Raw genomic sequence first — 21,683 nt, 5'->3', positions numbered from 1 at the left:
CCTTTTGCTGCGATTACAGCTGTAAGTCGCTTGGGGTATGTCTCTATCAGTTTTGCACATCGAGAGACTGAAATTTTTGCCCATTCCTCCTTGCAAAACAGCTCGAGCTCAGTGAGGTTGGATGGAGAGCATTTGTGAACAGCAGTTTTCAGTTCTTTCCACAGATTCTCGATTGGATTCAGGTCTGGACTTTGACTTGGCCATTCTAACACCTGGATATGTTTATTTGTGAACCATTCCATTGTAGATTTTGCTTTATGTTTTGGATCATTGTCTTGTTGGAAGACAAATCTCCGTCCCAGTCTCAGGTCTTTTGCAGACTCCATCAGGTTTTCTTCCAGAATGGTCCTGTATTTGGCTCCATCCATCTTCCCATCAATTTTAACCATCTTCCCTGTCCCTGCTGAAGAAAAGCAGGCCCAAACCATGATGCTGCCACCACCATGTTTGACAGTGGGGATGGTGTGTTCAGGGTGATGAGCTGTGTTGCTTTTACGCCAAACATAACGTTTTGCATTGTTGCCAAAAAGTTCGATTTTGGTTTCATCTGACCAGAGCACCTTCTTCCACATGTTTGGTGTGTCTCCCAGGTGGCTTGTGGCAAACTGTAAACGACACTTTTTATGGATATCTTTAAGAAATGGCTTTCTTCTTGCCACTCTTCCATAAAGGCCAGATTTGTGCAGTATACGACTGATTGTTGTCCTATGGACAGAGTCTCCCACCTCAGCTGTAGATCTCTGCAGTTCATCCAGAGTGATCATGGGCCTCTTGGCTGCATCTCTGATCAGTCTTCTCCTTGTATGAGCTGAAAGTTTAGAGGGACGGCCAGGTCTTGGTAGATTTGCAGTGGTCTGATACTCCTTCCATTTCAATATTATCGCTTGCACAGTGCTCCTTGGGATGTTTAAAGCTTGGGAAATCTTTTTGTATCCAAATCCGGCTTTAAACTTCTCCACAACAGTATCTCGGACCTGCCTGGTGTGTTCCTTGTTCTTCATGATGCTCTCTGCGCTTTAAACGGACCTCTGAGACTATCACAGTGCAGGTGCATTTATACGGAGACTTGATTACACACAGGTGGATTCTATTTATCATCATTAGTCATTTAGGTCAACATTGGATCATTCAGAGATCCTCACTGAACTTCTGGAGAGAGTTTGCTGCACTGAAAGTAAAGGGGCTGAATAATTTTGCACGCCCAATTTTTCAGTTTTTTATTTGTTAAAAAAGTTTGAAATATCCAATAAATTTCGTTCCACTTCATGATTGTGTCCCACTTGTTGTTGATTCTTCACAAAAAATTACAGTTTCATATCATTATGTTTGAAGCCTGAAATGTGGCAAAAGGTCGCAAAGTTCAAGGGGGCCGAATACTTTCGCAAGGCACTGTATTATACAGTCGCTCCTGAGTTAAGCAACATCACTTGTGTTGAGTGAAAATCTGTAAAATGTCACTTTTGAATTCAATAAGATCATGATGTGTTTTTGATTGTATTTATTTCTGTTCATTTTCACAGTAAAATAAATCCATTATATGTGACAAAGATTTAGTATAAAAAGTCTGATTCCAATCCCACACGTCTTACCACGCAATCCCCTCCTCTCACACATCATGTGTTATATATTATATTTGAAATGGTGAGGATACACAGGTCCTTATTATCACAGCGTTTACGACTGGTAACATTAGAGCTATCAGGGTCGTTACTGATCTGAACAGCAATGCAGGGGGATTCCTCAGTGCGGTAAAATGCTCTAAAAAAAACACCTTGATCAAAGGGAAGCCGCTATCCAACCACCCTTGTATTGAGGAGACTAAACTGCAGTTCTTTGTTTCTCCCAGCAGGGGGTGATAATGCTTCAGTGTTGGATGTATTTTAACCCCTATAGTTCTGACTAGCACTTCTGGATTTCTTCAAAGGGAACACAAACACAGGAAAACCTGCTACATGCAGCACACACTTTTGTGTCATCCACAGGCCTGATTGAAATGGTATTCCTGACATGTATTCTGTGATGTGTAAAAGATGCATCTCCCTGACACAATTCTGTTTCTGTCACGACGGGACCACAGGGCAACAGATCTGACAGACTTTTGATAGAGGGCTGATAAAAGGTGCTTGGTTGGCAGATGTTTCCATTTTCAAGGCGGCACAAATTACTACTGAGGCTTTTTCACAAGGAACAGTCTCTACAGTGATGTGACTCTCTCTATGTATGGGCCATTCTGACTTGACTGCAGATTTCCACCCCAATACAACACAACCTGAAGGAATTAGAGGCTGGTAATCATTGAGGAATGGTCCCCGTATCCCTCCAGCACAATTTAAAAAGCACCTTGCAGAATCACTACCTGCCACGTCTCGCAACATTTTTCATATATGATATATTTTTTCAATAACATTGAAAATTGTAAAACATTTTAAAATTAAAAACTTTACAATTTTAAAAATGTTAACAAATTTTATAACATAAAATTCCGAGCAACAATTGTCCATCTTACCTTCCAGAGTTTTTTTGCAGTGCTCGCAGGTGAAATGAGGTGCCCAGGGTTTGTCTTGATCCCCGACAGGCATGCCGAAATATGCCTTGTAGGCCTCACACATCTTAGCAGATGCTTCCACGGAGTACTTTTTCGCTCTTGTCTTGATAAATTGGTCGCAGACATAGCAAAATGCGTCTGCCGGATGCTTGCAGCCTCTTGATGCCATCTCAGAAAAATGCAGATATGTATCCACTTAGGCAGCTGGAACTAAACTGAACTGGTGGGCTTAAGGCCCCTGTATTTATACTACTATTTATATTACTGGAAAGTTCTAGAAAGTTCTAGAAGTTACTCCAAGTTTACTCAGCACTGAATCTATCTGGAATGTTCTGGAAAATAGGTAAATTTCAAAATATCACTGTCCTGGTCACAAAAACAAAGTTTGTGGGGAATAATAGCCATTTTCTATACTTTTGAGGCATAAGCAATTAGAAAATAACACTTACTACCCAGGAACAAAAAAAAAAAAAAAATTTGTTACACGGTGTTGAGGAATGGTCCCGTATCCCTCCAGCACAATTTAAAAAGCACCTTGCAGAATCGCTACCTGCCACGTCCAATCAGTACCGTGCTGGCTGCCCATGGAGGCCCTACACCATATTGACACTGCTATGGCAGGTGTTTCTGTTTTTTGTACAAATAATGAAAAATCTTTTTCAATAAGCAGATTCATTTAAAATTCAAAATAAATGACCCAGACAATGAAGTGTCAATCAAAAATAATTAAAAATAATTAAAAAAAGCATACAACTTGAGTGTAAGAACAAACATTAGTAAAGCTGGGTCGACACTACAATGTCTATGTAAGACCGAATATACCTAAGCAAAGGAAACTGTGACTTAAAACAACCAGACCTGTAGACAACCCAGACTAATGAAACAGAAGATCAAACTAGATGGTAACTTTACCAGTACAGTTGTGGGGCTCGCTTTATTGGGAAAGGGGTCAAAGCAGCTGATTTGTGTCAAAAGTCACGTTGTTTACTGATTGTCTCGTGCTTAGAATGTGCGAGAATTTGAAATTTCTCAAAATTCTATGGCAGTTAATTCAACAGCGGGAAGCAGCCTCCTGAAAGAAGTTGATGCGGTTACTAAAACAGCTGGACCTCTTGATCGGTAGACGCCATTCCTGTTTTGATTTCAGATTTGAATAGTTGAGAAGTAGAGGAAGATTTCATTTCCTCTAAGTATTTGTCTAACTTGTTGGGAAAGTGGTCAAAATTTCAGTTGTTTGTAAAAAGTTCGAGAAAATTTAGTTGATGCGGTTACTAAAACAGGTGTACCTCTTGATTGGTAAAAGTTATTTCTGTTTTGATTTCAGATTTGAATAGCAGAGAAGTAGAGGAAGATTCCGTATACTCTCACTTTTTGTCTTACTTGTTGTGAAAGTGGTCAAAGCAGCTGATTCGTGTCAAAAGTTACATCGTTTACAGGAAATAGAATGATGGAGGTCTGGGAGTTTTTAAACAATGGGGGAAAAAGTCCCATTAAAGTGAATGAAGATGGACAAAAAAAGGAAAAAAACTTAATAGTTTAAAAAGTATAAAAGATATCAAAAAGTTGTATACAAGCACCCTCTTCCAGACCGGTCTACACGTTTTAAAGTTTGAACGGCGTTTGTAGCTTAAACGGTGTAAGAGGAGTAGCGTGCCGAAGAAGAAGAAGTATGTCGAAGATTTAAAGTGGGGACTCTTGCTAATAAAATCAAACTTAACCAAAAATTCAAAAACGGCAAGTCTTAAGAGCGCACAGCGTACCAAACAAAACACACCCAGAGATGTCATCACCATCTTTTCTAAATCCCCGGCTACCAAACACACGAGGAAAAAATCAGCCTTAAAACTATGGCAAGCCGATAGGGCCAGAAAAACGAGAAAAGCGCAGCAGTAATTAGAAAGTACTAAATCTCAGCAAGGCAATACCAGACATAGAACTGCTGCCAAAACGATTAGATTAGAAAAATAAACTAATGAGCATAGTATTAGTTTATAATAAAGTATCCATCATATATAATATTATTCATTGTTGAAAAATATAAAGGGAGTATGCATGTAGTATAATATTAGCAACTAGAATATAAGATAGGACAGAACCTGGCCAGGTCCTCTGCAATTCATTTAAGAAATAAGCAGGTGATGCGCTTTTTGCAACACATTGTGTGGCAGTCGCCGCACAGTCTATCAATGATCTCTGTGTCCCAGTTTGAATTGCACAGTCTATCAATGATCTCTGTGTCCCAGTTTGAATTGCACAGTCTATCAATGATCTCTGTGTCCCAGTTTGAATTGCACAGTCTATCAATGATCTCTGTGTCCCAGTTTGAATTGCACAGTCTGACAACGATCGCTGTGTCCCAGTTTGAATTGCACAGTCTATCAACGATCTCTGTGTCCCAGTTTGACTTGCCAGTCTGACAATGATCTCTGTGTCCCAGTTTGAATTGCACAGTCTATCAACGAACTCTCTGTCTCTTGTTTGTCCAGATGAGGAAAGCTGAAGGAGGTTTGGGAAGCAGGGAGCAGCGGATCCAGCGCTCTGATGCCAGGAAGAAACCACACTGTCAGAGGATGAAAACAATCACACAAACAAAGCATCTAGATCCTAAAATAAAATCAATTGAACTATATGGTAAGACTTGAGTGCTTTATTTTGTATTGACACCTTTCTGCAATGTGATTATGTTTGGTATCTGACCATGTGGTGCTCAACTCTGTTGAAATAACACTATGTAACACAATTTTTGTTTCTGGGTAGTAAGTGTTATTTCCTAATTGCTTATGGCTCAAAAGTATAGAAAATGGCTATTATTCCCCACAAACTTTGCTTTTGTGACCAGGACAGTGATATTTTAAAATTTACCTATTTCCAATGAGTAGTTTTTCGAGATTTACTATTATACTGTAAATCACTTTCACGAATCAGCCCCCAAATGTAGTCTCCCATCATGTTCTCGTTATACTGTCCTTGGTAGCAGCGTTCAAAGTCCAGTATATCCTGGTGGAAGCGCTCGCCTTGCTCCTCTGAGTACGCTCCCATGTTCTCCTTGAATTTATCAAGATGAGCATCAAGGATATGGACTTTGAGGGACATCCTACAGCCCATTGTGCCGTAGTTCTTCACCAGAGTCTCAACCAGCTCCACATAGTTTTCGGCCTTATGATTGCCCAGGAAGCCCCGAACCACTGCGACAAAGCTGTTCCACAGAGAACTCGGTCCGTTGTGGCCAGTCCCGCCTGTGGTAGTGCGCCTTGGTGTCCCTGCTGTCCCAAAGGCAAAGATAGCAGGGAAACTTGGTAAAACCGCCTTGGAGACCCATCAGGAATGCCACCATTTTGAAGTCTCCTATGACCTTGATGCCATCTCAGAAAAATGCAGCTATGTATCCACTTAGGAAGCTGGAACTAAACTGAACTGGTGGGCTTAAGGCCCCTGTATTTATACTACTATTTATATTACTGGAAAGTTCTAGAAGTTACTCCAAGTTTACTCAGCACTGAATCTATCTGGAATGTTCTGGAAAATAGGTGAATTTCAAAATATCACTGTCCTGGTCACAAAAGCAAAGTTTGTGAGGAATAATAGCCATTTTCTATACTTTTGAGGCATAAGCAATTAGGAAATAACACTTACTACCCAGGAACCAAAAAAAAAAAAAAAATTGTTACACGGTGTTATCTATGATAGATTAGCCCGTATTTTCAATGACTTTTACTCTAGTCTTTTTAATTCCTTCCTCTTTCTTGAAAGGGGTAGAACACAATTTTACAGAGCCTTGTGAAAACTGGAGGGTAGATTTAAAGATGATATGCAATGAAAAAATGTCCGACCAGAGGGTCGTTGAATTGAAACCCTTTCAAAATAAAAATCCCCCTGTCAATTCTGTAAATCAGTTTTTTCATTTTGCACTTTGAATTTCATTTTGAATTATCCCGGGTTTAAAAGGCATGTTGTATGCAGACAGGCTAAAAGAATTGAATCTATTCAGTTTTGAACAAAGAAGACTACACAGCGATCTGATTCAAACATTCAGAATCCTAAAAGGTATTGACAATGTCGAGCCAGGGGACTTTTACAACCTGAAAAAAGAAACAAGGACCAAGGGTCACAAATGGAGATTAGATAAAGGGGCATTCAGAACAGAAAATAGGAGGCACTTTTTTTTTACACAGAGAATTGTGAGGGTCTGGAACCAACTCTCCAGTAATGTTGTTGAACCTGACACCCTGGGCAGAGGAGAAACACAGCTAACTGAGGAACGAGTGATTCAGTAGAGAGAGGCATGGACCCGACTCCAAGGAGAAGAAGAAGGAGTAAAGAGAATGACCCTCCTGATATGTCACAAGAGCCTGCCAGGTACTGAAAGTCTTTTCTTATTAGTTCACGGTGCGGCGGCATGCTGAATAATACCTTTACTAAGAAGCTGTTCAGGAATCCAAATCACTGAGCTGAGTCTCAAGCCCAGGGTTAGAGTCCAGACCTCTCTGTGCTTTACAATGGTTCCCTGTGCTTTACCACACCTCTCTGTGCTTTACAATGCTTCCCTATGCTTTAGTAGACCTCTCTGTGCTTTACAATGCTTCCCTATGCTTTACCAGACCTCTCTGTACTGTACAATGCTTCCCTATGCTTTACCAGACCTCTCTGTGCTTTACAATGCTTCCCTATGCTTTACCAGACCTCGCTGTGCTTTACAATGCTTCCCTATGCTTTACCAGACCTCTCTTTGATTTACAATGCTTCCATATGCTTTACCAGACCTCTCTGTGCTTTACAATGCTTCCCTATGCTTTACCAGATCCCTCTGTGTTTTACAATGATTCCCTATGCTTTACCAGACCTCTCTGAGCTTTACAATGCTTCCCTATGCTTTACCAGACCTCTCTGTGCTTTACAATGCTTCCCTATGCTTTACCAGACCTCTCTGTGCTTTACAATGTTTCCCTATGCTTTACCAGACCTTTCTGTGCTTTACAATGCTTCCCTATGCTTTACCAGACCTTTCTGTGCTTTACAATGCTTCCCTATGCTTTACCACACCTCTCTGTGCTTTACAATGCTTCCCTATGCTTTATCAGACCTCTCTGTGCTTTACAATGCTTCCCTATGCTTTACCAGAACTCTCTGTGCTTTACAATGCTTCCCTATGCTTTACAAGACGTCTCTGTGCTTTACAATGCTTCCCTATGCTTTACCAGACCTCTCTGTGCTTTACAATGCTTCCCTATGCTTTACCAGACCTCTCTGTGCTTTACAATGCTTCCCTATGCTTTACCAGACCTCCCTGTGCTTTACAATGCTTCTCTATGCTTTACCAGACCTCTCTGTGCTTTACAATGCTTCCCTATGTTTTACCAGACCTCTCTGTGTTTTACAATGCTTCCCTATGCCTTACTATAGCTCTTTCTCTCTCATTCCCCTCTTTCTTTCTCATTCTCATTTGAAAAACCATGTTAATGAGTATTAAGAAATGAGAAAAAGTCAGTCTATCACGTTAATTTTTTTTATTAAATCACATTACTAAAATCTGAAATATTAAACATTTTATGGAAATCAAAAAACAAAAACACACACACAATAAAGCAAACTTAAGTTCACTTTTTTTAAACTGTTACAGCACTGAATATTGGATGCCATTTTTTAAAATATATATAAAACATAACAATTCTTAAAAAGGAAATTAAATACAGTTACTTCCTATGAAATCCATTCGTTGCTAAAAACAAATAATTCACCTTTTTTCGCTCTGCAGGTGGCGCCGATTTCCCCCCTAACTTTCATCCAAAGTTGTGTCAGATTGAACATTCCCTTCACCCGAGGAGTGGAGAGGACAGACAGGGAGTTCAATACAAAGGGTTTCTTACAACACAAAACAGTCTAGTTCAGATGGCAGATTGTTACAGAGGAATCAGAACCCCAAAGCCTAAACCCAGGATAGAGCGGCTCAGTGAATGTGGTTTGGAATCTGTGCAGGAGGGTCATTGTGTCAGAGACGCCATAAAAGGACAGCGTGCCGGCATTAAAGTCCAGATACACTCCTATTCTGGGGGAGTGGGGGGCAGTTATTGTAGTTTCATTGTTATTGTGCCGGGCAGTGTAATTGGAATCAGAGCAGTACACACTCCAGGACTTGTCATTGGATCCAAGGCCACAGGAACAATCCCATCCTTTCCTGCTGATTCCTTTATATGTGACTCCTATAGAAGCCCATTCCCCACTCCACTCAATCTCCCAGTAACAGCGAGTCCCAGACAAACCCTCTCTGCAAAGCACTTGGGACCGGCTGTCAAATCTCTCTGAGTGATCAGGATATCTCTGGGTCTCTCTCCTCCATGTCACTTTTCTGTTCCCTTCAGACAGACAGAGGTTTCTATGCGCTGTGTTGGGGTCCAGTGTGAGCTGCCAGGAATCTGATTGAAGAGAAGAGGACGGGTAAAGGAGAGATGGTTAGAAAAGTCAAATCACTGAGAAAATCAACAGTCATTGTCTGCTGCATCCTCACATCCTGTTTATGGAAGGTGTGTGTGTTGTTTTAATTATTTTTTGAATACATTTTGACCACTTTTTAAAACTTTTAAATTGCATTACCTGCCTCAAGATGGCTTCCCGTGGACCAGCATGGACCTCTCAGAACTACATTTCCCATCATCCTCCTGCTCACTGGTAATTCCATCTCAATCACATATGTGAGCAGGAAGATGATTGGAAATGTAGTTCTGAGAGGTCCATGCGGGTACATGGGAAGCTGTCTTTAAACCCTCTTGATTGTTTTGTTCATTATAATTCCTCGATCTTATCAAACTTCTTCAATTGGAACCAATCAAATGCAGCTCTGCATACAATTACAGTTCACTTAATGTTCCTACAGAGTATGTGTTGCATTTTACCCACTCAGACCCCTTGCTTACTAAATATCTTCAATAGAATATCATCCACTCTTCAAATATCTGTCTAATATTTTAATGAGCAATCCATCCCACAAGTGCAGTGATACTGCAATATACATTTACTACCAGCACAGGATGACTGGGAGGGATAGCTGTTCATTTTACCCCACAACTGGTTTCACATGCATTGTACATGTATTAAAAGATGGGATGATTATCTATTCAGGGATATCAAGATATTTAGGGAGAGAAAGGTCTGAGTGGAAAAATAGGCAACAAATGCCCCTCCCCCAGTCATTCTGCATGTATTCATCTGAACCAATACTTGTTGGAGAGGAGTGTAGATTAATGGCTTCACAATTACTAATAAATAATAATAATTGCTGCCCTCAAGCTCCACCCCTCCCTGTTCTGTAGTGTTAGCTCTTCTCACAATGGAGTGACACATCTTTCAATCAAATGTTTCAGTGCAAACAGACTTACATTTTAAAAACTCAGCTCTGTTCCTTGGCTCTGGAGCCTGCAGACTGTAAACTGCAACTTCATTCACTGGGCAGAAAAAAGAGAGAGAAATAGAATTGAAACATACAACAGTCACTGTTTACGCCGTCCTCAAATCACTCCCTCCTCCCTGCTTCACCAGTCCCTGCTCCCTCCTTCCTGCTCTCTCCTCCATTCTGCTCCCTCCTCCATTCTCCCTGCTCCCTCCTACCTGCTCCCTCCTCCCTGTTCCCTCCTCCCTCCTCTATCCTCCCTGCTCCTTCCTCCCTGCTCCCACCTCCATCCTGCCTGCTCCCCCTCCATTCTCCCTGCTCCCTCCTGCCTGCTCCCTCCTCCCTCCTCTATCCTCCCTGCTCCTTCCTCCCTGCTCCCTCCTCCATCCTGCCTGCTCCCTCCTCCATCCTCCCTGCTCCCTCCTCCCTACTCCCTCCTCCATCCTCCCTGCTCCCACCTAATAATAATAATAATAATAATAATAATAATAATAGGTGTTATACTTATGGAGCGTCGTTTCAAGCCCAGAGATACCAAAGCGCTGGGATGTGAATCTGCCCTCACAGCAACGAACATATATAGACATGTTTTATTTTTAATATCTCTTTATACATTATTCAGCTTCATGTGATTCTTATTCTTTAGCAGCGTACTGTAAGGTGTCTGTACGCGTATGTTATTAATGTAGTTATAACGTTATATTAAACAGCAACACATCCCACAATCCTCTCGGGAGCGCTTGATAAAGAAACCCGTCCAGCCCTCCCTGATCAATCCAAGAGAAACCCGCGTTTCCAACATCGGAACCACCTCGGCAACAGCCGCTCCGCATCCCATCTGAGGACAGAGCTGCATTTCCATGAGGGAGTCACCGCAAACATGGAGAAACCGGACACCCGAAAAATCACACGGACCCACACCAACGGGCTTTGAAATACACTCTGATTCGGACTGAAGGGAATCCACTTCACACAAAAAGGGTTCACAGAAATGTGAGCAAACACAACCACCATCAGAACAAACCGGTGAACACAGCAATGGAAAAATAGAAATGTGAAAGCGCGTCATTTTAACACGCTCCCTAACAATTGCCACGGAAACCCTGACGACAAAAAAACAAAACAAAAACAAAACAGGAATGTCACTCTGCAGAGAAGAAGAATTCAGCTCCACAACACCTGAAAAACTACAGGAAACGTTAGCTTATTATCATAAGAGTTTCTTTCTTTAAACTTATTTTTATTTATTTATTTTGTTAAAGAGGTTGATACCCATTTCGTGCTTGAAAGGGAACGTGCTGTTTTTAAGTTACAAGTTCAAAGTGTTCTCTTTGGTTGCAGTCTCCTATCACTCCTAGTACAGACCACAGCAATCGCGGTTTTCTCTGTACTGTCTCACACAATGCAAACCTTATTTTAAACTGTGTGCACGTTATCAAAGTTGTTGCTATTTTAAATACAATTCTTTATGGAGTTCAGCAGAGATTATAAAGATATTGCATGGGGCAGCGTGTGTGTGTGTGTGTGTGTGTGTGTGTGTGTGTGTGTGTTTGTTTGTGTGATACATGAGCATGTAATGCCTGGATAACCCCCTCGGTGTGCATTACATTCTCATATCACACACCACCCCATGCTGAATTCTATAGATATTGTACAACTCCTTTCTGTCCTTCCATTTCTACATAAACTCTGAAATTAAAACGCACTCAGTTCAATTACATATTATTACTTAACACAGTAAACACACTATAAAACTACTAACATGTTTGCAAAAAATAACCAAGCTGCTTAGTACTGTGAGATGTGAAGTACTAATTAGCCAGGTTCATCAAGTATCCTAAGTTAATGCTGCCATGTATTCCCCAGTGTGGGGGGGAGTAAGCCTGTCATATCTGATCCTGTAAGATACAATCCCCTCTATTAATACAGAGTCTGTCATATCTGATCCTGTAAGATACGATCCCCTCTATTAATACAGAGCCTGTCATATCTGATCCTGTAAGATACAATCCCCTCTATTAATACAGCAGAGCCTGTCATATCTGATCCTGTAAGATACGACCCCCTCTATTAATACAGAGCCTGTCATATCTGATCCTGTAAGATACGATCCCCTCTATTAATACAGAGCCTGTCATATCTGATCCTGTAAGATATGATCCCCTCTATTAATACAGAGCCTGTCATATCTGATCCTGTAAGATACGATCCCCTCTATTAATACAGAGCCTGTCATATCTGATCCTGTAAGATACGATGCCCTCTATTAATACAGAGCCTGTCATATCTGATCCTGTAAGATACAACCCCCTCTATTAATATATAGCCTGTCATATCTGATCCTGTAAGATACGATCCCCTCTATTAATACAGAGCCTGTCATATCTGATCCTGTAAGATACAATCCCCTCTATTAATACAGAGCCTGTCATATCTGATCCTGTAAGATACGATCCCCTCTATTAATACAGAGCCTGTCATATCTGATCCTGTAAGATAGGATCCCCTCTATTAATACAGCAGAGCTTGTCATATCTGATCCTGTAAGATATGATCCCCTCTATTAATACAGAGCCTGGACCTGTGGCATGTGTCATTTATACAGGAAGCTACCAATTGAACAGTACTGATGGAAAGTGATCCATGCATATTTGATTACGTGTCTAAAACAGTAAACTCATCTCTTAGCAGGACAGGATGGATTCCCCTGCAGGTAAAAAGAAAACAGTGCATTTGTGAATTCAGTTTCACTTTTAACATCCTGTCACATGACTTCCCAGTGTAACCATGATAAATACAAGAAAGCAAGCCATTCATATCAATCTGAAAAGCCCGATAGACACTTGCAAAGGAGCCAGCTCTTTCGTACAGCGGTATATCAGGCTTATGTCTTCATGTGTGTTATGTCACCTACCAGCCCCACTCCTGCCTTCCCCCGTGCACGCTAAACTCTCCCCTGCCAGCCCCGCTGCTGCCTTCCCCCGTGCATGCTACACTCTCCCCTGCCAGCCCAGCTGCTGCCTTCCCCCGTGCACGCTACACTCTCACCTGCCAGCCCCGCTGCTGCCTTCCCCCGTGCACGCTACACTCTCCCCTGCCAGCCCCGCTGCTGACTTCCCCCGTGCATGCTACACTCTCCCCTGCCAGCCCCGCTGCTGCATTCCCCCATGCACGCTACACTCTCCCCTGCCAGCCCCGCTGCTGCCTTCCCCCGTGCACGCTACACTCTCCCCTGCCAGCCCCGCTGCTGCCTTCCCCCGTGCACGCTACACTCTCCCCTGCCAGCCCCGCTGCTGACTTCCCCCGTGCACGCTACACTCTCCCCTGTCAGCCCCGCTGCTGCCTTCCCCCGTGCACGCTACACTCTCCCCTGCCAGCCCCGCTGCTGCCTTCCCCCGTGCACGCTACACTCTCCCCTGCCAGCCCTGCTGCTGCCTTCCCCCGTGCACGCTACACTCTCCCCTGCCAGCCCCGCTGCTGCCTTCCCCGTGCACGCTACACTCTCCCCTGCCAGCCCCACTGCTGCCTTCCCCCGTGCACGCTACACTCTCCCCTGCCAGCCCTGCTGCTGCCTTCCCCCGTGCATGCTACACTCTCCCCTGCCAGCCCCGCGCTATGCTTTAGTTTAAAATAATCTTTGAATCCCTGGCTACAGAACGAACCTTCGGACACAGCCCTAAAAAAATATATAATACTCTAACTTGTCAATGATTACTATAGAGAAGGGTGATGATAGAAGATATTCGTGACATTTAAAAAAAGTAACTAACCACTGACCTGTGTCTTGTGCAGGTGGGCTTGTTGTCTTGACTTTGCTGGTTGTGTCACTGCTCACAGAATACCCCAACTTCCCTTCCACTGTGTATCTAAATTCATACTCTGTATTCGGTTTCAATCCTGATACAGTGAGGGTCTCTGTTTTATCAGTGCTGGATTGAATTGTCCATTCCTTCTGATTAATACACTTATACTCCAGATGGTATTTTAGTTTCTGATCAGCATCACTACTGGGAGGCACCACCTTCAGAGTCACACTGTCATGGGTGACATCACAGACCTCAGGGACGTCAGGTTTTGCTGGGATCTTGAAATGTATGTATTTCGACGATCCATTTTCATGCAGGAGAATGCAGGCTCCAGGAAACTCCTGGTCTTCCTTAGACACTATGAAGAACTTTGTTTTCTTATTTTCCCTGTTGATGTTCACTAACTCCTGGAATACCTTCAAATACATTTTTATCTTCAGATTAGTTTCGCTGCTCACCCATTGCTTGCTCTCCTGATGCAAATACTTACTAGGAATTGAACTTTGAATGTTCTTACTCGCTTGGGTTTCAAGGTAGTTTTTTAAATCTTCCAGATATGGTTCTGGCTCGTGCAGCGAGGTGAAGGTAAAGCAAACAATATTTTCAGTCTCATTGTTTAATTCTTCCTCATCTAGCTCATTCACAGAAGATACAGCATGTATGTCTTTTAAAATAGCAAGGCAACGTCTCACTGCATTGATTTCTCTTTCATTGCTGTTCAGCCAATCATGTTGTTCTTTAAAGTTAAAAGGGGACTCTTCGTGATTGTTTAAAATCTCTCCGAGTGATTCTTCCTCTTGCACACCTCCGCGGATGGAAGGCAGCACAGCGGACAGTTTGCTCATGAAATTCAGCTTGTACAGCGTGCCCCTTTGTTTCAGTTGTTGAATCTTCTCATTGACTTCAGGAAACGTTTGGGTAACAATGTCTTTTATCATGTCGTTGCTTTGCATTTCAATTGTATTAAATTGCTCTAAAACAGTTTGCGCAGATGTTACCAAGTAGTCACTTATGTTCCTTTCCAGCCTGGCAGCCCTGGAGTCCAGCTTGATTAACGGGTACAGCCAGACCTTCATAGGCACTGCGTTCTCTCCTTTGTCCCCGAGCAATTCTGGAAGAGTTGAGTAGGCTTTCACAGCATCTTGGTAAGTCGATGGGTTAGATTCGAGATGAAAATCTCCATAAAATGTACATTCAAATTTTTCAACTTCAGCTTTTTCTGTTTCCTTCAGGTCAATAGAGCCTTGACCATTGATTTTAATTGTAGGTATTTTACTTATTGCAAGCTCCATTTCTCCATGGATTTCCTGTTTCTTCTCCTCTGAGGATACCTGCCGGTCGAATACGAAATACGCCTGAGCTCCGTACAGCACAGCGGTGACCACGTGAGTCGCTGTCTTGTCTTCAAACACGCTGGGGTGAGACACTTTCCCTTTGGCCAGGTGATTCATGGTCAGATTCTCAAATCGTGTTGTTGTGTAGTACTGCAGAGTGACTCGGGATTGTCTTGTTGATTTCTGTGTGTCGTTGAAGTACTTTGCAGCTCCACCCACTTGAACCAAACCCCCCAGGAGACTCGCCTTCAGGGAAGCGTCCATTTTCAAAGCAGAAGCCTTATCTTCAATGGAGTCCGAGGTGCTGACGCTGAACTCGGTTATCGGGTGGGTTCTTTCATTTATGCTGCCTTGTAGTTCTTCTGGGTTCCACAACGTAATTCCTGCCATGCAATCAAGATAAACAACTTAATACATTCATCTCAAGGCAAAGTTTACTTTAGGCTTTAATTAACTTTTTAAAATCCACATTAATGTTCCAAAACAAAGAAATATATATACAGTCACCACTTGGATATACGATACCCAGATACACATAAGTTGCGTTTTACCATCCTTGTTTTAAGAATAAAATACATTCCAATATATATATATAGGGTCCGCTCCACAGGATGACTGCTACAAAACCCTTCAACTGCAACACGGTGCCTGTGAAGGCTCTGCCCAGCCTGGACCGTCAGAGCTACCCAGAGTCGCTGGGAGGCTGGGACTTTGGGAGCAACAGTAATAGATTAGTTTAGGGGATGTTGATACCAAGCACAGAGAGGGTTATCGTAGGGTAGTAGGTTCCTGGAGCGGGACTTTCGTGAGACTGGCGCTCGCCTTGTATTTTTGGCTTTGTTTTGTTTTCTTTAGTAAATGTGATGCTAGGGCTGCCATTGCTGGTACCCTCGTGTCAGCACTGTGTTGTTATTGGGGCTGCGTGCCTGTGCGGCGTGTCAGCACCAATGCTCTTGCCTGCCTCATGATTATTCAGTGACGACCCACACATGTAACACACTCCCTCTTACAGTATGTAATAAATTAATGCACTTACCCATCACACGCGATTTCCGACAGTCTTCTGATACAAAGCCCATCTCTTCAATGTTAAAATGTATTTGCTTATATGTCACAGCCCATGTTTTTTCCATATATTGTATTTGTTACAGTAAAAGTCAGAATATTGGCAAATCTCAAGATTTACTGGCAAATGCTGTTATTTACCAAGTAAAGCAGTAAATGTCCAAAATAAATATGATACCGCTTTACTGTGGACATTGTCAGATAAATCTCAAGTGCCTTTACCAATAAAGCTTCAGTAAATCATAAGATTAACCGGTAAATCCAGCAATCTATTTCTTAATTCCGGACATTCCTTCCTTAGTAAATGTTGACAGTTTCCGCTAAAACGTAAGATTTTCCAGATCTGAACTTTTAATGTAACATGCAAACTGTTCAGAAGCAGAGTGGCTGATTACCCTGCGGGGGCTCCCTATTGAATCTCTCCTGTTACTGCGCCTCACACTGGTGCGCTGTCTCACTCGTGTGGGCTGAATAAGTGCAAGCAAGGGTCAGCAGTCACCTGGAATGAGGCTATCCTTCCGGCAGTCATACAGCATTCCCAGCTGGAAGGGTCGTCCGAGAGCTGCCATCTCCAGCGTCTCATCCCCTGTATTAGCCATGCTTTATCGAAGAAGAGGCCCTACAAAACAAGGGTGACACATCTGATCAGTAGCTTCCATCTTCAAGTGTAGTCCAGTGTTGAGAAAGTGAAATTACATTACCAGACTGCAGCTTTGTAAATGATAAATATACAGAATGGAAATCAATGTGCATTTTATTATGGATTCATTATCATCATGGCTGTAACTAACTATGAGGACATTAGGGTCGTGTCCTTGGGTTTTTTTATTAAATTTTAACAGTGGTCTCTGGTGCGCTGTGACCTGAGGACACCCTGGCTGACCTAACCCTCCCTCCCCCCGGGCGGCACTCGAACAGGCGACGTCCACACCATATGTCCTGCACTCTACCAAGTGGTTTTACTGGATGCACCACTCGGGAGCCCCTTGGTTGTTTTTAATGCTGATGCTCATGTATAAATTCTGGTAAAGTGCAAAAGACTCCTTCGTTTTCTCTGTCGGTTTGCTGTGTAACATAGATTTGGAGGTTGAATAGTAAAGACCAAGCAGTCAAATAAATACTGCAGCTAGAGCTTGAAACCTAAGCTTGACCTGGTAGAATGTGAGCTCTGGTTATGGCCCTGATTATCATGTATAGTTGGGGTTAAGCAGTCACTTTAATGTTAAACCTCATTTTTTGTACTTTAATCAGGGTTGCCACCCGTTCTGGTTTTGCCTGGAAATCTGAGCGACTTCCTGGGACATTAAATGTCAAAGTATATGATTTATTTATTTATTCATTTTTGTTTCAGTCGTGTCTAGGGGTTTCCCAGCTGTAAATAATATGCCGCATTTGTTGAGATATTAGATTTTGTCCACTTCATCCGCCATGCCTATACAAACTGGTCAGCTGTCAAACACTGTAGCGTCCATGTGTTAACATGTCTGTCGATGCCTCTGCCCTACATCACACTCTTTAGATTATTAACTCAAATATCCTGTGCAACACGAAGAAAAGTTCATTCCAAACCCTTAACTGTTCATTCTTTATTAGAAATGCAGGGATTTGTAAATATTTGTCAAAGATAGACTTGCTTACATTTTTGACAAAATAAATACTAGCCGGTTGTCACACTTGTTCCAGGTTTTGCTGTAATAAAATACAAAATAGAATGAAAATAGAAAACATCTTGTGCCGGTAAGTTGATGTAACAACTGAGCCAGTGAAACAAAGCACTTTCCATGCAAGACATTAAAAAAAGAAGACTGTCGGTCCATTTGAAACAAGAAAATACCTCTACATTATGAAGGGCTGTTTGTGAATCCTTTACTTAAAAGTATTAATGAATATAGACTTTGCTTTTTCTTATGGCAGTTTGTTGCAATTCCTTTAGGCATATTCCTAGTTCATATTAGTTTCATAGCGAAACAAGTTTATTCATGAATGATAAACAGCATGTTTGCACGTTTGACACTTGTCATTTGAATTTGTGATATCCCTACATTTTATATTTTCTGACAAAGACACATTTTCTTCAGTATCATGCATCTGTTAACCGCATCATTTAAAAATGTTGCCCTTGTGTATTTGAACCAATGCATTTGACCTAGTGCTTGCCTATGGTTAAGTGGCATTCAAAATATCTATGCGTTAAGTTTTAGGACAGTTCATTTATCCTTGGTTGTTGGTATCTCTGCTCACCAACAGAGTTGTCTGTTATCTTAATTGCTCAGGTTGTGACAAGCGTCAGGCTTCAGGACACACCCAGCACTTAAAGAAACGAGTTGTTTTCCACATACAGGGGTGAGGGAATGTTTCGTCACATTGGGCTTGCTGCCTTAAAGTGTCCATCTGTTAATCTCTCTCTGACCTTTTCAAAATCATTCCAAGACGTATCTTAGAAACTGTTGGAAACACTGAAAGAAACTGTCCATCAGTTGAGTTGACTACGCCACAAACAAACTTCTCCAGTGACATTTGAACCAGGGATCTTCCTTATTCAAAACTGAAGCCCCGAGGCTCTAGAACTACCCCAAGCTTGTATGGATGTCACAGACATTTACTTTTGTACTGTGGGCGTGTGCACGTGTCTGTGTTTGTAGTGACTTCGTTTCTAGCTGACATTGAAACGATTACGGTAGAAGACAAACAAATATGAAAAAGTGCTCAATATAAATTATTATTATGAGTTGGTATATTGGGATTTGGTCATGAGTCACCAAGAAGAATGCCTGTAACTTATATTTAGATGAAATTACATCTCTAAAAACAGCCTAGAAAGGGTTGAAATGCGATTGTAATACATTATATTAGTTAGTTTATAAACTGTAAACTGCACCATACAGCTTACTTGGCTGTGGCCCAATGCCCCTGGTAGCTAAAAGTGCTTCTCCTATCATTGTTAGAGCCAACAAGAAATAAAAGGGTTCAATTTGCCAGAGAATATTTGTGTTCTGTCTACTGTATGTGTTTTCTATTTAAATATAATGAGCATTAGATAGAATTTGATCATGTAAATGAAGCACATTATCTATGTAGGTGACATTGGTACCTAGTTTCTCTATTTCACTTCAGTCGTGTTATAATTCCCCTGGTAAAAAATGAAACGGTGGTACTACCTCCCAGCTGAGGGAGATATTTATTTTCCTTCATTTCAGTGCATTCAAACTTTAGCTTTTTATTTTCATGAACTTTGAGGAGGAGCCCCTCTGTCAAAGAGTCTGCATACTGTATTGTGAAGAATGTGGTTATCAAGTGACTGCAATACACTCCAGATAGGACGGGTGTAAGTTAGATAACCACGAGAGATGACAAGTTAAAGAAGAGCCCCTCACCCCCTTGATTTTACACACTCTGTTTTAACAAGTCAATTTGTAAACCAAGAAGTTAGTTAGTTTAGTTTAGTTTTTTTTAAAAATGTATTTATTTTATTTTGGATACATGAGTGTTTGTAGAAAAAATATTGGCATAAGAAATGTAAAATATGTGCTCACACCCCCTGAACTGTGTTTGTGTTGCATATAGTTGGTTGCAGAACATCGACACAAAAGCGTTTCTAAAAGGACAGTAATGTGAACACCACGAGGTCGGTTGGCCACTTGGCATCTTAAAACATCGTATTTTCTGAGCTGACCGTCACAAACTGGACATTCTCAAGATCACCCATCCCAGTAATGAGGGGCCCAACTCAACTAGCACCTTTAAAGTTGAGCTATTTTCATCTTGGCTAAAATAACAAACTCTTGAACACTGTAGCTTGGGAGAATATGACTAACACACGCACACACACACAAGCACACGCACACACGCGCACGCGCACACGCACACGCACACGCACACACACACACACGCACACACACATTTACTTTGTTTTGGCTTTTTTCATTTCAAAATGTTGTCGCCGTTAGCATCTTAATAGTTGTAACAAACTCTTGAGCTTGTCTAAAATGATATAATAGAACATGAACAGAAAACATGGATTTATTTTTTTCTTCATTTCAGCACTTTGTAAATATTTTCATCTTGATTAAAATAATTGTCAAATTAAAGAATATAACAAACACACACACACACACATACACTGAGACACAAACTCACACACTGAGACACACACACACACACACACACACACACACACACAGAGACACACACACAGACACACACACACACACACACACACACACACACACACACTGAGCAACTTATTTTCTTAATTTCATGGGTTTCAAACTTTTGCTTTCATTTCCAGGAACAGATCTGTGAAGTGTAAGGGCAACAAAAGTGAATAGTTTTACAGTGTGTGCCCGTCAGCCTAGCTGTTGACAGTATTTTGAAAATGTTTTGATGAATACATATGATTATTGTTTATTGTTTTTTCAATTCCAGTTAGCATAACTGAATTACTGTATATAATTACAATGTTTTTTGGGATTCACACAAAAGGTTTAAATGATTAAAAATGCATTTATTTCAGGACGTTTTGGACAAACACCCTTCAGCTGTGAAGAAAAATTGATATTTTTGATATCAACAATACCAATTTTGATATAAAAAATGTGACAATTACTGATTTCAAATTATATATATATTGTAGAACACGTTTGTGTTCATTAGCAACAAAAACAAGTGCTTCATAAAATCACAAAAAAACAAGCAAATAAAAAAACCTTCTATTGCTTCATTTTCCTGGTTACTCTACAACACAATCTATTCGTTTTCACTTTTCACATGTATTGATGCATAGTCACAGGATCAAGTGTTATTTAAACTCCTTTTGCTTCTTGCAGCTTATCTGTCAGCAGTTTTACTGTCACTTTCTCTCGTACATTTGAAAGCATGCATAACCCCTCAATATAAAATTCATTTTACTGTCTTCAGTCATGTTTGCTCAAGTCTTCAACTTTACTTTCTTTCAAAATAAAATATTTCCTACTAAAATAATTGATTTTTCTTGCATGAATCTGTCAATGCAGAAGGCAATTTCACCAAAAGATCCACAATAAAATGATAAACTATAGTTTTAAAATGTATCCAGGAGGATTTGTTTTAATTTCAATAACATTCTCTGTGTTAATTCTCAACACTCCATTTTACAGCTCAAACTCTACTTTTCAGCATAAAAACTACAAATATGAATCCATAAATAATTCTGGCTGGTTTGAGTGTATTTTTACTTTACTATATACAATAATATTAAAAATAATAATAAAATAAACAAAAATCATGCATATTAAAATGTCACTCACCAGACTTCTGAATAATTGAATACAGGATTCAGGTTCAGCAAAGCTCTTGGTTATTTAAGATTAAATATCTGCTAACTTATTTTCTTTTTGAAGATATATAGAAAATAATAAGAAAAGTATTCTTCACGCCTGCAAATTCTGAGGTTACTTTCTTGTAGTTTGCTTGATCTCTCCCAACCACTTTTCCAAAAACCTGCCCACTTTCTGAAAACCCCGCCCAGTGCACAGTAAAAACCCACCCACTTCCTGAAACCCCGCCCAGTGCAC

The 21,683-nt window shown here is 41.1% G+C and overlaps 1 protein-coding gene across 1 annotated transcript; it reads right to left on the bottom strand.

Annotated features, from left to right (window-relative positions):
- Positions 1-8,034: 8,034 nt before the first annotated feature.
- On the bottom strand, positions 8,035-21,573 carry LOC131723163 (neoverrucotoxin subunit alpha-like). The gene is made up of 5 exons (XM_059016628.1): positions 21,417-21,573; positions 16,631-16,750; positions 13,704-15,449; positions 9,916-9,981; positions 8,035-8,955 (listed from the first exon to the last, which is right to left on the bottom strand). The coding sequence occupies exons 2-5, from the start codon at positions 16,728-16,730 to the stop codon at positions 8,423-8,425; spliced, it is 2,445 nt and encodes an 814-aa protein (XP_058872611.1). The 5' UTR covers positions 16,731-16,750; positions 21,417-21,573; the 3' UTR covers positions 8,035-8,422.
- Positions 21,574-21,683: the final 110 nt, after the last annotated feature.

The sequence above is a fragment of the Acipenser ruthenus genome, chromosome 53, assembly GCF_902713425.1.
Source record: "Acipenser ruthenus chromosome 53, fAciRut3.2 maternal haplotype, whole genome shotgun sequence".
Classification (NCBI taxonomy): domain Eukaryota; kingdom Metazoa; phylum Chordata; class Actinopteri; order Acipenseriformes; family Acipenseridae; genus Acipenser; species Acipenser ruthenus.
This window is presented reverse-complemented; position numbering and strand designations above follow the sequence as displayed.

Excerpts from the sequence above, each read along its gene's own strand:
- LOC131723163 (XM_059016628.1), bottom strand. The coding sequence starts at position 16,730 with ATGGCTAATACAGGGGATGAGACGCTGGAGATGGCAGCTCTCGGACGA. Across the intron at positions 15,450-16,630 it reads GAAGGATAGCCTCATTCCAG|GAATTACGTTGTGGAACCCA; the intron begins GTGACTGCTGAC and ends ATTGCATGGCAG. Across the intron at positions 9,982-13,703 it reads CCCACCTGCACAAGACACAG|TGAATGAAGTTGCAGTTTAC; the intron begins GTCAGTGGTTAG and ends TTTTCTGCCCAG.